This window comes from Sparus aurata, chromosome 24, assembly GCF_900880675.1.
Source record: "Sparus aurata chromosome 24, fSpaAur1.1, whole genome shotgun sequence".
Taxonomy (NCBI): domain Eukaryota; kingdom Metazoa; phylum Chordata; class Actinopteri; order Spariformes; family Sparidae; genus Sparus; species Sparus aurata.
Window position 1 is genome coordinate 20406091 of NC_044210.1, and position 15649 is coordinate 20421739.

Genomic DNA, 15649 nt, shown 5'->3' on the forward strand with positions numbered 1-15649 from the left:
GTGTGTGTGTGTGCAGTGAAAAGATTATGTTCTCCAGGAAGAATAGCAATGGCTTTGCCAAAGCTAATGGAGATCCAAATAAAAGATACAAGATAAGATAAGGCACAATTTGAACAGACACTAAACTAGTCTGAAGAAAGAGGTGTAAGTCTAGTGTTTGTGCCAAGACTCTTCTGGTCACTAATCTTCATCTCTTCTTCTCCTCATCTTCCTCTCTTCACTTGTAACTATTGGCTTCAAGCTATGCTGCCTTTTCTCCGTAACTGAACTGAACAACTGGAGGTGGAGTAAACGAAGCCGACCTCCCGACACTGAGCCATCTACAATCCAGATACAGAGTCTCACACTGACTGTCTGTGGCTGCAGCAGGACTCTTCATACCTGAGAGTTTCCAGTCTCCAGCCTGGATCCTCCAGTCGAGCAGACAGCTGCTTTATTCCTGAGTCTCCTGGATGATTGTAGCTCAGGTCCAGCTCTCTCAGATGGGAGGGGTTGGAGTCCAGAGCTGAGGCCAGAGAAGTACAGCCTTCCTCTGTGATCAGACAGCCTGACAGCCTGCAGACACACAAAACAACACTATCTGAACCAAACCTCATGACAATCCTTCCAATAGTTGTTGAGATTAGTACATCGGGACCAAAGAGCAGAATAGACTGACTGACCCACATTTTATATATAAAATGCATTCATGCTTCCATGAGGATGGAATGTAACTATTTTGGTGATCCTCTGACATATCATATATTTTTTCCATTTATTCTTTTTACCCCGTCTGGTTTAGACCTGCTCCAATTGTACAGTTACATGAAATAATGAAATAAAGTAATGAATCCTGACCTGAGAGTTTCAAGGACACAGTGTGGACTCTTCAGTTCAGCAGAAAGTTGCTTCACTCCTGAATCCTGCAGGTTGTTGTTACTCAGGTCCAGCTCTCTCAGATGGGAGGGGTTGGAGTCCAGAGCTGAGGCCAGAGAAGTACAGCCTTCCTCTGTGATCAGACAGCCTGACAGCCTGCAGACACACAAAACAACACACATCACAGATCAGCAGAGGGTTCTGATGGATCAGTGCACAAGAGTGTAGCTGATCTGATGGAAATGCCATTAGTTTTGCAAGTATTTGTTCATGAGCCAACATACTGTACAGATTAAAATGATGACCTGATGATGGAGCTAGAAGAATTACAAAAGTAATACAGTTAATCTTATGTCATATATTTATTTATCATATATATACACATATACACACATACATATATATACATATACACATGTGTGTGTGTGTATATATATATATATATATATATATTAGGGCCGGGATTTTAACGCGTTAATTACGATTAATTAATTACACAAAAAATAACGCGTTAAAAAAATTATCGCATTTTAATCGCACTAATTTTTGCACCACGGAACATTTCTCACTGGATGAGTTTCAGGGGTACCGATTATACTGGAGCACCAACTAACGTTCATGCATAGCGTTCATGACTTCAGACAACAACAATGAACGAAGAAGCAGATGAGACCGCTCTGGTTGGCCCCGTGGATGGGAAATTTTGTTTTAAAAAGCGGACGGATGGCAGCGTAGATAAGAGCACGGTTGTGTGCAAATTATGCAAGAAGGAGTTTGCGTATCACCGCAGCATATCAAGCCTCAGATATCACCTAAATGCTAAGCAACTATTTATTATGTTGTTGTTGCAACTGGCACTTTATGTTGAACTGTTTATTGTTTTGGCCAAGGTTATTTACAGAGAGCTGGACTGAAATTGATTTGTTTAGATCAACTGTTGGTAAAGTCTGTTATGGCCTCTGAAGATAGATGTTTTCTAATAGTCAGGGTTTCTAATGATCTGAATGTACTTGAAAGTATTGTGTTTTAAAAAACAGAGTGTTATAATTTACAGAAGGTCTACCTACCTATAGGCTACCTGAATCTCTGAAATGTATTCCTAAATAAGCTATTGCTACACTTTATGGCAAAAATTGCACTGGTCTGTTGGTCTTGAAAAAAAAACCAAAACAATGTTTTGTTGCTTAAGCTTCTGTATTCAGTCATTATTCAATGGTATACTAAAATCCATGTGAAAAAAATTGCTTCTCACTGTTCTCAGGTCAAATATTTATATGCGATTAAAATGCGATTAATTTCGATTAATTAATTACAAAGTCTCTGATTAGTTCGATTAATTTTTGTAATCGAGTCCCGGCCCTAATATATATACATATATATATATATATACACACACACACACACATACACACATGTATGTATACTATTATTTATATATATATATATATGTATATATATATATATATATATATATATAGATATATATATATAGATAGATAGATAGATAGATAGATAGATAGATAGATAGATAGATACACACACACCATCTCTCTTCAAGACCAGCTCCAATTGTACATGAGTACATGTCATATGAAATGAATCCTGACCTGAGAGTTTCAAGGACACAGTGTGGACTCTTCAGTTCAGCAGAAAGTAGTTTCACTCCTGAATCCTGCAGGTTGTTGTTACTCAGGTCCAGCTCTCTCAGATTAGAGGACTGGGAGCTGAGAACTGAGGACAGAGCTTCACAGCTTCTCTCTGATAGGTTACAGCCACTCAGTCTGAATAGGAAGTAATAAATAAGAACATGGTAAAATGTTGAGTTTTAGTGAGACGGTATCAGTGTTTCAAACACTCCAAACTATTTTCAGTGCCATTTCTACATCCCCTTATATTGTCTTGAATACACCAGCCATTTCAAAGAGATACTTAAATAACTACTGTGTTTACCAAAAACATATACACATGGCAAATACATTATAAATGAGATCACATAAATGCAGTTTTCACAGAGAGACAGAGTGGTCAGATCACTCAGTGTCTCCTGAAGCTGTGAGTTTTGTGAATGTCACATGAACTATGCTGGAATGTGGTTCAATGCCTCTTAGTGTCTAAATACTTTTGGCATAAGATCTCTGTAAGTCTTACAAGCAAGAGGGTGTTTTAGCCGTGAATCAGTGAAATGATGAACTCAATCAGCATGTGTGTCTAAGTGTAACACTGTCCATCGACTGATACACAGATGGAACATGTCACTTCACAGGGTTTCTTGGCCTGCTGCTTTTTGTGTTTGTAAATAAAACATTGAGCCTAAATTATATTTCTCCCCAACATTGTCGGAGTCCACAGGAAGGACCCACTGGAGTAGGACCGTCTCTGTGAACCAGACCCCCTGATTTACAAATCAAGCAGTGGATACCAACAAGCTCCCCATGTGACAATAAATCATGACTGAATCGAGAATGAACATCCAGGTATCAAAGTCATATGATATCAAGCATAAATGAGGTTCTTCATCCTCATTATTCATGTTGTACAGGGGATGAATTAATGAAAATTACATTGAAAGAAAACAAGTTTGATAGCAAAATTAAGCAATTAGCAATTAAAGAAATGGCTAAAAATATATGAATGGTTCATAACAAACAATCATCTGACCTCAAACTTTCCAGATTGCAGTGTGGACTCTCCAGTCCAGGTAACAGCAGCTTCACTCCTGAATCCTGCAGGTTGTTGCTACTCAGGTCCAGCTCTCTCAGACTAGAGGACTGGGAGCTGAGAACTGACGACAGAGCTTCACAGCTTCTCTCTGAGAGGTTGCAGCCACTCAGCCTGGATAAAGAATAATGGGCAGAACAAGAAAATAATATTTCTATTTGGGTCAATAACAGCACATTTACTGCATTCTGAAGAAACTTCTCCACACTTACAGAACTTTGTTGGAGGCTTTGACCACTGGCAGCAGCCTCAGAAGAGCCTCCTCTGAAGCAGAGTATTTCTTCAGGTCAAACACATCCAGATCTTTTTCTGATGACAGTAAGATGAAGACCAGAGCTGACCACTGAGCAGGAGACAGTCTATCTGTGGAGAGACTTCCTGAACTCAGGGACTGTTGGATCTCCTCCACTAGAGAACGATCGTTCAGTTCATTCAGACAGTGGAACAGATTGATGCTTCTTTCTGCAGACAGATTCTCACTGAACTTCTTCTTGATGTACTCGACTGTTTCCGGATTTGTCTGTGAGTTACTTCCTGTCTGTGTCTGCAGACCTCGGAGGAGAGTTTGATTGGCCTTCAGTGAAAGACCCAGGAGGAAGCGGAGGAACAAGTCCAGGTGTCCATTTGGACTCTGTAAGGCCTGGTCCACAGCACTCTGGTAGAGACGTGTCTCTGCAGATTCACAGCCTGTTGTTTTATCTTCTGCCAGCAGATTGACTGCAGAGTTGATGAACGTCAGATGGACATGAAGAGCAGCCAGAAACTCCTGAACACTCAGATGGATGAAGCAGAACACCTTGTCCTGGTACAGTCCACTCTCCTCTTTAAAGATCTGTGTGAACACTCCTGAGTACACTGAAGCATCTCTGATATCGATGCCACACTCTGTCAGGTCTGAATCATAGAAGATCAGGTTTCCTTTCTGCAGCTGATCAAAAGCCAGTTTTCCCAGAGACTCAATCATCTTCCTGCTCTCTGGAGTCCAGTGTGGATCTGTCTCAGCTCCTCCATCATACTTAACCTTCTTCAGTTTGGCCTGAACCACCAGGAAGTGGATGTACATCTCAGTCAGGGTCTTGGGCAGCTCTCCTCCCTCTCTGTTCTTCAACACATCCTCCAGAACTGTAGCAGTGATCCAGCAGAAGACTGGGATGTGACACATGATATGGAGGCTTCGTGATGTCTTGATGTGGGAGATGATTGTGCTGGCCTGCTCCTCGTCTCTGAATCTCTTCCTGAAGTAATCCTCCTTCTGTGGGTCAGTGAACCCTCTGACCTCTGTCACCATGTCAACACACCCAGGAGGGATCTGATTGGCTGCTGCAGGTCGTGTGGTTATCCAGAGGCGAGCGGAGGGAAGCAAGTTTCCCCTGATGAGGTTTGTCAGCAGCACATCCACTGAGGTGGATTTTGTGGCATCAGTCAGGATTTTAGTGTTGTGGAAGTCCAGAGGAAGTCGACACTCATCCAGACCATCAAAGATGAACACAACCTGGAACTCCTCAAACCTGCAGATTTCTTTGGTTTCAGTGAAGAAGTGATGAACAAGTTCCACCAAGCTGAACTTTTCCTCTTTCAGCACATTCAGCTCTCTGAAAGTGAATGGAAATGTGAACTGTATGTCCTGGTTGGCTTTGTCTTCAGCCCAGTCCAGAGTGAACTTCTGTGTTAAGACTGTTTTCCCGATGCCAGCCACTCCCTTTGTCATCACTGTTCTGATTGGTTCATCTCTTCCAGGTGGGGCTTTAAAGAAGTCTTCTTGTCTGACTGTTGTTTCTGGTCTGTCTGGTTTCCTGGATGCTGTTTCAATCTGTCTGACCTCATGTTCTTTATTGACCTCTGCAGTCCCTCCCTCTGTGATGTAGAGTTCTGTGTAGATCTGATTCAGAAGGGTTGGGTTTCCTGCTTTAGCGATCCCTTCAAACACACACTGGAACTTCTTATGAAGGTTAGATTTGAGTTTACGCTGACAAACTGCAGAATGACTTTCTAAATAAACACACAACAAAAAAGATCATTAAGTTATTTCTAAAGACAATAACACAATTTCCTTCCCCTAAAGATTGCATATATAAACAGATTCATCATCATCAGACTTCAGTAAACGTCTCATTGATCCATCATGTTAAATCTTTAGAGAAATCCTCTTACTTCTCTGCAGACAGTCAGCCAGGTCCTCCTGCTTCATTCTCCTCAGGAAGTGAAGTGTGATCTTCAGAAATGCCTCTCTGCTGCTCCTCCTCTGCTCTTCATCCTCACCATCCAACACCTCCTCATCCTCCCTCTGACTCTCAAAGCACTCTGAGCGATCTGAACTCAGAACCTTCTGGACCTTCTTCAACTCGTTCTTCACAAAAGTCACAATGTTCTCCACCAGCAGCTGAAACAGAATACTATGTGAATGACAACATTTAACATCATGGAGCCAAACATCAGATCCATGTTGGACAGATTCACCACTGGTCTGTAAAGTGCAGCATGGAGATTATTGTGAACAGACTGGATGTAAAAGTAGTTGTTGTTCATGTACAGACCATAAATATGGAGTCCAGGTGTGTCTGATGCTGCTGGACAGACGGACCTCTGGGAACCTCTGAGCTCTCCTGGTCGACTCTGTGGAGGAATCATGAAGAATCAGTCACATTGTGTCTGTCCACTCAGAGACAAACACAAGCTGAAGGTCCTTTGAGTTAAAGTGTTGATGACATCATTGAATCAGATGGTTTCCTCTGACATCACAGTGTTGGTTGTACTGCTGATCCCACTGTGAATCAACAGTCAGTCAGTTTACTGGGTTGGTTCAGCAGCTTGTCTGGTTTAGTCCCTCCAGCTCTTATTGACCCGTTTAATACTGTGGACAGCAACACACAGCTAACCCACAAGCTAGCTGGATGCTAACTGTCCAGTGCAAAGTGGTGAAGAGTCTCAATAAACTTGTATTCAATTGAGATTCCAACATTGGAGAATGAAAAATGATTCATTATGTCTTTTTGTTTTTATTATTTCAAACTTGATTTTGATATTTAATTTGTCTGATTTGTGACCTGAAAGTCTTTATCCACTTTTTTGTGTTTTGCTTTTGTGTGATTAACGACACAACGGCCTAAATATAAAGATAATAATGAATTCATCATTTGTAAATATCAGCTATATTCATGTAGACATGACTTGTAATACTTAACGTCTGAGTTTCAAAGTGCTCCACATAACTTCAGACGTATTTGTAAAACTTTATTATTTGTTGCATATTTAATAAATATTGTAAAACAGTCAAATGTTCTGCCTTCAGTTCATATCTTTGTCTCAAGTGTTTGAACTATATTTAAGAGATCAGAAAATAAGTTATTTGTTTTTATATATTTTATATCTAATCGGCCGATATATCAGTTATCAGAGTTTTTCACTCTTCATATGGGTTTGGGTACCGGCCCCATGAGGTCCGAATGGGTCGGGCCCTTGTAACGTCAGATATAACACACAGCCCTTCCTCTCCTCAGCAGCAGGGTCAGATTTCAGCAGGAGGTGAGTCACTGCTGTTTGTCCACAGGAGGAACACTGTCCTGTCAGAGTTGTTTAGGGACGGACATGAAGAAATGTGAACCTGTCCTTTAATACTAATCCTGCTCTGACCTCCATCATCACTCTGAGAACATGAAGACCATCAGGACAACTGGTCAGACTGGATTTAATGAGGACAGACATCAACAGAGAGCAACAGGACAACAACTTACTGTCTGTCTGACACATGTGCTTGTTTGAAAGTAATGATCTCTTCCTTTGACCAGTCACTCTTGAAGGACACACAGCTGGGCTCATATTCAGGTCCAGGTCCAGGTCCAGGTCCAGGTCCAGTAGAGGCTGGTCTCCTGTTGGACAGAGAAGAAGACCGCCAGAGATGTTGATTCACTTTCTAGTCTTCAGACACAGAAGCTTCCGTCCATAAAATAGTGGAAAACATCAGGAATAAAGCTTCAGAGAATATTGGACCAAACTAATTCAATAAAGTGAAATGAAGAGTTGAAGACTGGTTCTATTGGGCAGCTTTCTAAAGTGAGAAGATACATTTAAGTGAAGAAGAACGAAGCTGAAAATAAACATCTGGGCCCGTATTCACAAAGACTTTTATCTTAACGTTAGCAGTACTCCTAAATCGGACTAAAAGTTTTTATGTGGGAGTCGTTTCTTAAGAGTAATTCACAAAGCCGCTGAGACCGACTTTTAGTTATGAACACAGTGAACTCCTAAACTAGAAGTAACTCTCTGTTGCTATGGATGACATCATTTTATAAGGACGCACTTAGAAGTGGTGACAACGGTGATTGGTTGTTGAGTGACAGGGCAGCCCATTGAAAAGTCATTTAGGCTACGCAATGCATGAAGGGAAAATAAGAAAGTTGTCTACAAGCCCATGACAAAGCCTATGAAAAGACATTGGATAAAGAAATGTATTTATGAGGAGAATTAAGTGCCCCCCCCAAACAAAAAACGCTTCAGACAAAAATTACAAATTAGAAGATTTCGATGAAAAACGTGAATTGTCAATAAAAGCGGCATTTGCTGGAAAAGCTGCGTCAAATCACTCTCCATTAAAATTCAGGAATCGTGTGTTGATCCGGCCATTTCACAACAATGTCCAGTATATTGTAACATGCGTCAAAGACAATTTGTGTATTGATGGAATGCAACTTTTTCCCCTCTCCCTCTCACTTTTTCTGATTGACAAAAGCCCTATTCGCACGGGACTAGTATAACCTGGGGACCTCCAGTAATCTGTAATAATTGTGGAGGTCGTCTGTGATCTGAATCCCGTGTGAATCTGCCATGTCTGTAATTTGTAAAGTAAAAATTCCACCGTAAATTTCCTACCATATTTCACCAAACACAGAGGTCATGTGATAATATTAGTCCCGTGCGAATCGGCATCTCTGTGATTTGGGGTCGTTTTTTGTTTTTCTTAAGGTTTTTTGTGTTTTCCACCTTTTTCTGCCTTTTTCCCGGTCGAGAATTATGGAGAATTAAGTTCTGACAGCATTTTGGATGCAAATTCAGGAGGCTCATCAGAAGAGTGAAATCTCTTGGATTACATGGCAGCATGCGGTAAGGAACATGTTTCCATCTTTCAACAGGCTCACCAGTTATTATATTAAAAATATCCATATCTAACCGTTGTGCTGCTCCAGTAAGGGCTCCGGTGAGATCGACCCGGGGGATAATGTCAGTAAATTAGAGTTAAAACCCAGACTTTGCTTATCCTGTGTGAATGCGCCGCACGAAACACAGACGTGGTGGGATAATTTCTATATCTCTTGAGGTCTCCAGGTAATACTAGTCCCGGGTGAAGAGCTGCATTTTCCCCGTAGACAAACACCGGAGTGTTGCCAAACATTTTAACTCTGGCGTTATTGGATTGTTTCGGTTGGTTGGGAACGTTATTGCGTCCCTCACCAACTCAACCACAACTTCAGTCCCTTCACGGTCCATCCAACATCGTTTTAATAATTCCCTGTTATTTAGCGTCTCCAGAACATTCTGCTGTGACCAGGTCTTAGTGAGTCAGGAGTCCTCTGGACTACTTCTAAGGTCTCCCAGACTGAGCTGCTACTTTTAGGCTTAAAATGTTTTGTGAATAACTCTTATTTTCAAAAATTAGGAGTCCTAAAGTTACGACTGACACGCCCATTATTTTTAGGAGTTGCTCCTAAATTCGCCTGTTAGGAGCTACTTTTAGCCTTAAGACTCTTTGTGAATACGAGCCCAGGTTTCAGAAAACATCTTTCTCCACAGTTAAACATGAATCAGTCACATATTAATGTTATTAACAGCTCACCTCTTTACAGCAGGAGCTGGTTGTCCTTTAAAATTAATGAGACGATCATTTGACCAGTCACTCTTGAAGGACACACAGCTGGGCTCATATTCAGGTCCTGGTCCAGTAGAGGCTGGTCTCCTGCTGGACAGAGAAGAAGACCACCAGAGATGTTAATTCACTTTCTAGTCTTCAGACACAGAAGCTTCTGTCCATAAAATAGTGGAAAACATCAGGAATAAACCTTCAGAGAATATTGGACCAAACTAACTCAATAAAGTGAAATGAAGAGTTGAAGACTGGTTCTATTGGGCAGCTTTCTAAAGTGAGAAGATACATTTAAGTGAAGAAGAACGAAGCTGAAAATAAACATCAGGTTTCAAAAAACATCTTTCTCCACAGTTAAAACATGAATCAGTCACATATTAATGTTATTAACAGCTCACCTCTTTACAGCAGGAGCTGGTTGTCGATCAAACAAGGTAATGAGACTCTTGATGGGAACACGGCTGGGCTCAGGTCCAGGTCCAGGTCCAGGTTCAGGTCCAGGCTCAGGTCCAGGTCCAGGTCCAGGTCCAGGTCCAGTGGTTTTAGAGGGAGGGCCTCCCTCCTCTCTGTCCTCACACTGATTCATGCTGCTCAACTCACACACACTTTCATCTGGAGAGGAAACACAAATCATTCATCTGCACATCAACTGAAATCAGCCTTTCCATCATGTCTCCTGTCAGAACATCAGCTGCTCCTCCTCTGATTGGCTGCTTCATATCAGCGTCACATGAATGCTGCACTTCTGCTGTCAGTCCACTAGATGGTGTCATGGAGCATCAGACTGGAAGTGAGTCGTCTGCTCTGAACACCAGTTTAACCAGCGAGTCACGACTGGAATCACTGTTGTAGAAACACCAGTAACAGTGGAGGAAAGTACATTTACTCGAGTACTTTAAGGAACTACAATTCTGAGGTACTTCAGTCACGTATTTCCACTTTGTGCTACTTTATAACTTTACTTGTTACGTATCTTGAGTTTATTTACACATTCAGATGATTGAGACACAATATCATGGACACATTGTGATGTATTATTGTAGATGATGTATAAAGTCATTAATGTTGGTGTTTTTATTCCATGTGAACCATCTGTGTTAATATAACTGTCATCCTGCAGTTTACTTCTGCACCACCAGGTGGCGCCACACGGCTTCTAAAGACAAGCAGAGGAAGATTTGAGTCACATGCTGCTCAACAAGGAGCCTGAAGTTCATGTGCACACAACCACTATTTTCATCTGCTTCACTCTGTTTTAGAAGAAAGTGTTCAAATGTTGCATCACTCCATCATTTATTGAGTTATTGATGACGTTTCACTGGCTGTAATATCACATTCACTGCTTTTATTTCACAGGCTTGTTCTGTGTTATCTTCAAGGGTTTCTCTCTCTGTGTGTGAAACCTGTTGAGCCTCTTTTTCATCCACTGCTGGAATCTTCAAGTCACAGCTTGTGATGTTTGATTGGCTGCTGATTAGATGATGTCATCTTATTCTGTGTCGGGACTAAATATTCATTTCAGCTCGTCGGCTCAATACAAACAATATTTCACGTCCAGATTGTTGCTGTTTCTAGTGTCGCTAAGCTAACGACGGTTTGTGTTAACAAGTCAAACATTTTAAATGTGTTACATTACCTTCAGCTGGAGGTTCACACGGACACGACTGTCTGTGTAACATAGTTAAAAGAGCGTGAGTAAATCCAGCTAAATGCGGGATAAGCGCCCTCTGCTGTCTGTTGTGCATATGGCTGAAAAGTGTATGGGAAGAAGGATTATGGGAAATCCTCAGTAGAAATGAGGATTCAACCGAGAGGTAACACGTCCCGAGTCTCGTGGGCAAAAAAACTTTGTTTATAGTTGTTGGAGTCATGTTAAAATTAATATAATAGTGTGTATGGATTTGCTGTGTGTTAGTGTTGATTTTTCCGTGCTCTCCACAACTTAAATGGTGTTTCTGTTGTTTTGTTGCCAACGGAAACATGTAGCACGGAGCTAGCATTATTAGCTCAACACGTTGCTGTTTTCTTCCGTAGAGATGTGCCCATGAGAAGGGAGAAAAATGTTATTCACCGTTCCCCTCTTTTTCTGTCATACAACCAGACCTGAAGAGCCAACCAAGAAACAATAAACTGGCTGTTACCACTACATCAGCTTCAAGTGATTATTGCCTAACTGAGAGGACATCAAACAAAGAGGGTTACATCTGCACCACAACCATCACAGTGAATGAGACTTTGGACCGGCGCCGCCCGCAGAGGCTGTTAGAGTTACACATTAATCACATCGTATGAATCATATCAGTGAAATCTGATGACTTGTGTGTTTAATGAGAGTGTGAAGGTCAAATACATGTTCAGTTGTTGTTACTTTGGTTCAACAAAGCAGCTTTAGTGACTTTTACAGAGCAACATCACTTTAACTGACTGTTAGTTTCTATGAGGTCACTACACAACAACTCACACACAACTCACAAGTTGTCATGAAGAAACATTCAGGTAACAACTTGTGTTATAAAATCCTTCAGCTGTGCTGCAGATACTTTGTGAGTTTTTAACTAGAACCTCGTCGACTTCCGGTCGGCTGCCACATGGAGTAGACGCAACGCGCGAGAGCTCCTACCTGCTCTGCTTTTTTTTCACTCATTCACTCCTTTATTATGCAAACTGGACAATTCATATTGAGTTATTAACTTTTCGTTAACCCACATCTGCTTCGAAATGACTTTGCACCGCGGCAAGTCGGGGAGAAAAGACGACCAAGCCGCTAGCTTGACCATGGAGGCTATTTCTGAGCTACTTGACCAGCACAGGCAGGCGCTAGCTAACGACTTTAAAGTTTCTTTCAACCAGCTGGAGAACAAATTCGACCAGGTCCGCTCCACAGTTGATGAGCATGGCCAGCGCCTCTCGTCTCTCGAGCTCGCCATGGAGGACTTGAGCCAGCGAGTCGGTGAGCTGGAAAATGTCTGCTCTGGCCTACGAGAAAGCAACTCCAAGCTAGCGGCCAAAGTCATCGACTTGGAGGGTCGCAGCAGAAGACAAAACATTCGCATCCCGGGCCTAGCGGAGTCTGTTGAAGGTGGGCGACCTACAGCTTTTTTCTCCGATATGCTGTGCGAGGTTTTTGGAAAGGAGACGCTCCCGTCTCCGCCCGAGATTGACAGAGCCCATCGTTCGCTAACAGCAAAACCGGCCCCTGGACAGAGACGGCGTCCAGTCATTCTCCGCCTGCACCGCTACCAGGTCAAGGACCTCCTGATCCGCGAGGCCCGCCGCAGAGGGAAGCTGGAGTACCGCGGCCACCCAGTTCGAGTGGTCGACGACTACAGCCCCGAAGTTTTGAGCCAGCGAGTCGAGTACAGAGAAGTCATGGCGGATCTCTACAACCGAGGGCTCCACCGTTCTCCTCTCAACATGGAGGATGATGTTTGTTAACCAGTCAGACATTTTAAATGTGTTACATTACCTTCAGCTGGAGGTTCACACGGACACGACTGTCTGCACCACAACCATCACAGTGAATGAGACTTTGGACCGGCGCTGCTGAAGAGGCTGTTAGAGTCACACATTAATCACATCGTATGAATCGTATCAGTGAAATCTGATGACTTGTGTGTTTAATGAGAGTGTGAAGGTCAAATACATGTTCAGTTGTTGTTACTTTGGTTCAACAAAGCAGCTTTAGTGACTTTTACAGAGCAACATCACTTTAACTGACTGTTAGTTTCTATGAGGTCACTACACAACAACTCACACACAACTCACAAGTTGTCATGAAGAAACATTCAGGTAACAACTTGTGTTATAAAATCCTTCAGCTGTGCTGCAGATACTTTGTGAGTTTTTAACTAGAACCTCGTCAAACACACAGTAAAGTTACATGTTAGTATTTGTGACTGTGATTCAGTTCAGGTCCAGTTTGAATGAAGTGAGTTTGACGACGAGTTAACGAGCAGATTAAACTGATCTCAGTTCAGTCAGAGACACAAACTTCAGTTCAGACGGTTGGATTTTTCTGTTTACAATGAAAATAAGAGTCAAAATATTTCCTTTCTTGATATTTAGCTGGTTAGCTGAATGTTAGCTCGTTAGCTGGATGTTAGCTGGTTAGCTGAATGTTAGCTTGTTAGCTGGTTAGCTAAATGTTATTGTAAAGTTAAATCATATCTTACCTTCACAGGACTGAAAGCAGCAGGTGAGAGTAAACACAGTCCGTCCTCAGCTGCTGACGGTCTCTCAGGTGAGCTTCATCACAGGAGGAGGAGCCCAGGTGAGCTCTCACACTCTGTGTACACGCCCTGATGCCTGCTGGGTCCTAGTGCTCAACCCTGTGCATAAAGCTTGTTGGTTGATGTTATGAAGTCTTAGTGTTGTAAAAAGTCTTTCACTTTGTCCACATGTCAAACTTTGCTGTGTCGGCTCTTTTATGGAATCTGTTCTGGAAAGTTCTTCAGAAACCTGAATATCAAAGGCAAAGATACAAACTGTGAATCTGATGTGTTTTTCAGGAAGAATAGAAACTATTTAAAGCATTTATTTGATCCATCCATCGCTCAGACTTACAGAAATATCAACTCTTTTCATTCCTACAATATATTTCATGTCTTAACTGTCATTAACTCCACTAAAGTCCAACAACGTTGAGGTTCTTGTACTGGAACATTTCCACGTTGTGCTCCTTTAAACTTGCAGTCAGTGACATTATTGAAGAAGGCAGATAAAGATAGAATGTTTTCCTTGTTGTGCAGGGTCAGGGTTGTTACGTGGGGTTCCACTGCGCCCACGCTGCAGGAAACGCCCAGCTGAAGCTGCACGACTGGGGGGTGGACTTCACCTGCTGGTGCTCCTACAAGGTGAGCTGACAGGAAGAGTCCTCCACATGTCATTCATATGAGAGTTCAGGTATACAGTGTGTATATGACTGACCATTGTCTGCTCTCACTGTCTGAACTCAGCTGCTGCAGCTCCACTCTCACTGGGTTTAATGGGGCCATCTTTGCTTCTGCTATCTACTTCTTCCATAGAAATCTGTGCTGCAGGTCCAAACTCTTCCTTCACTGATGTTCTGAAAATAACACCTTTCATACTTTTCACTGGCCGTCACATGAAGTAGTTTTATTTCACAGCTGGATGTTTGTACTGTGTTGACTTCAAGCTTCTCTTTCTTTGTTTGAGCCGCTCACAAATGAGGAGCAGAACAGGAGAGGTGCATGATGGGAGTCTGAGTCCAGCAGCAGCAGAACAGGAAGTCAGCAGCAGGTTCTGCAGCAGTGAAACAGTCAGAAGCAGCTGTGACGTCACGTCTCTCCTGTCATCTGCACAGTAACTGAAGTCGTTAATGAAGAGAGGAAGTATGAAGGAAGAGAAAAGAGGAACATTACATCATCATCACTGATCACTGTTTGTAACCTGGAGAGGAACTGAGTACTTTTACTCAACTACTGTACCTGTGCAGGTGAGTTTGTTCAGTCAGGATTCACACACACACACACACACACACACACAGAGCTGGATCCCTTAAACAGCCATGATTAGCGAGTGTGTAAATGAAAGGAGGAACCTGGATGAGGATGAGAACATGAAGGAACTTGAAGGAATGATGGAGCTCAGTGTCTCTGGTTCTGACTGAATGTGGACCTTGAACAGATCCGTGTGTGCAGCGGCTGCAGAGGTGACAGTAGAACCGTCTGTTCAGGTTTGGAGGCAGCTTGCATCGTTCTGTCTGGACAGTAGTTCTGTTTTAAACCACGTGTCCTTTCCTGTTTGTTTGAATCAATGCTATATCTGTTTTTATTGGAGCTCAAATATTCCATACGTGAACTATTTAGATTCATCAGACAGATGGAAACAGAAGTCTGGATCTTATTTGAGTGCAGCAGTTCTGTTTCTGTTTCTGCTGCTTTCAAATCACATGATTTGTGTTGAGAAATTGTATCCTGGGGGAATCTGCATGACATGAACCTCTGGACTCACAGTCCGCTCTGTACATTGTAATGTGTGAATTGTGACACATTTAATATAGGAGGTATTATTTTTCTGAACATATTTGAATCTTCCTGCATTTCCTTCTTCAGAGGGAAACATGCTGCAGATCAGGAGCTGCTTTTGTCTGGTTCTCCTGCAGAACTTCATGCCCTCAACATCACCCTGTTGAATCAGATCCTTTAAAGAAGCTGTTTCACTCTGTCAACAGACAACATGCATGTTTTCATACTGACTTCA

At 42.2% G+C, this 15649-nt stretch overlaps 1 protein-coding gene and 1 long non-coding RNA gene across 2 annotated transcripts in view; both read right to left on the reverse strand.

Annotated features, from left to right (window-relative positions):
* LOC115576543 (uncharacterized) overlaps window positions 1-5932 on the reverse strand; it is a gene marked incomplete at both ends in the record, with an annotated part of 30168 nt that extends 24236 nt beyond the window's left edge. Inside the window, 4 exons of the mRNA XM_030409071.1 lie at window positions 2492-2636; window positions 3514-3687; window positions 3786-5562; window positions 5725-5932. Coding sequence (XP_030264931.1) covers window positions 2492-2636; window positions 3514-3687; window positions 3786-5562; window positions 5725-5932 — 2304 coding nt within the window. The remainder of the gene's footprint in view (window positions 1-2491; window positions 2637-3513; window positions 3688-3785; window positions 5563-5724) is intronic.
* Window positions 5933-10046: 4114 nt separating this feature from the next.
* On the reverse strand, window positions 10047-14728 carry LOC115576708 (uncharacterized). The gene is made up of 3 exons (XR_003982916.1): window positions 13991-14728; window positions 13600-13885; window positions 10047-12979 (listed from the first exon to the last, which is right to left on the reverse strand). It is a non-coding gene; the product is annotated as an uncharacterized LOC115576708 (long non-coding RNA).
* Window positions 14729-15649: the final 921 nt, after the last annotated feature.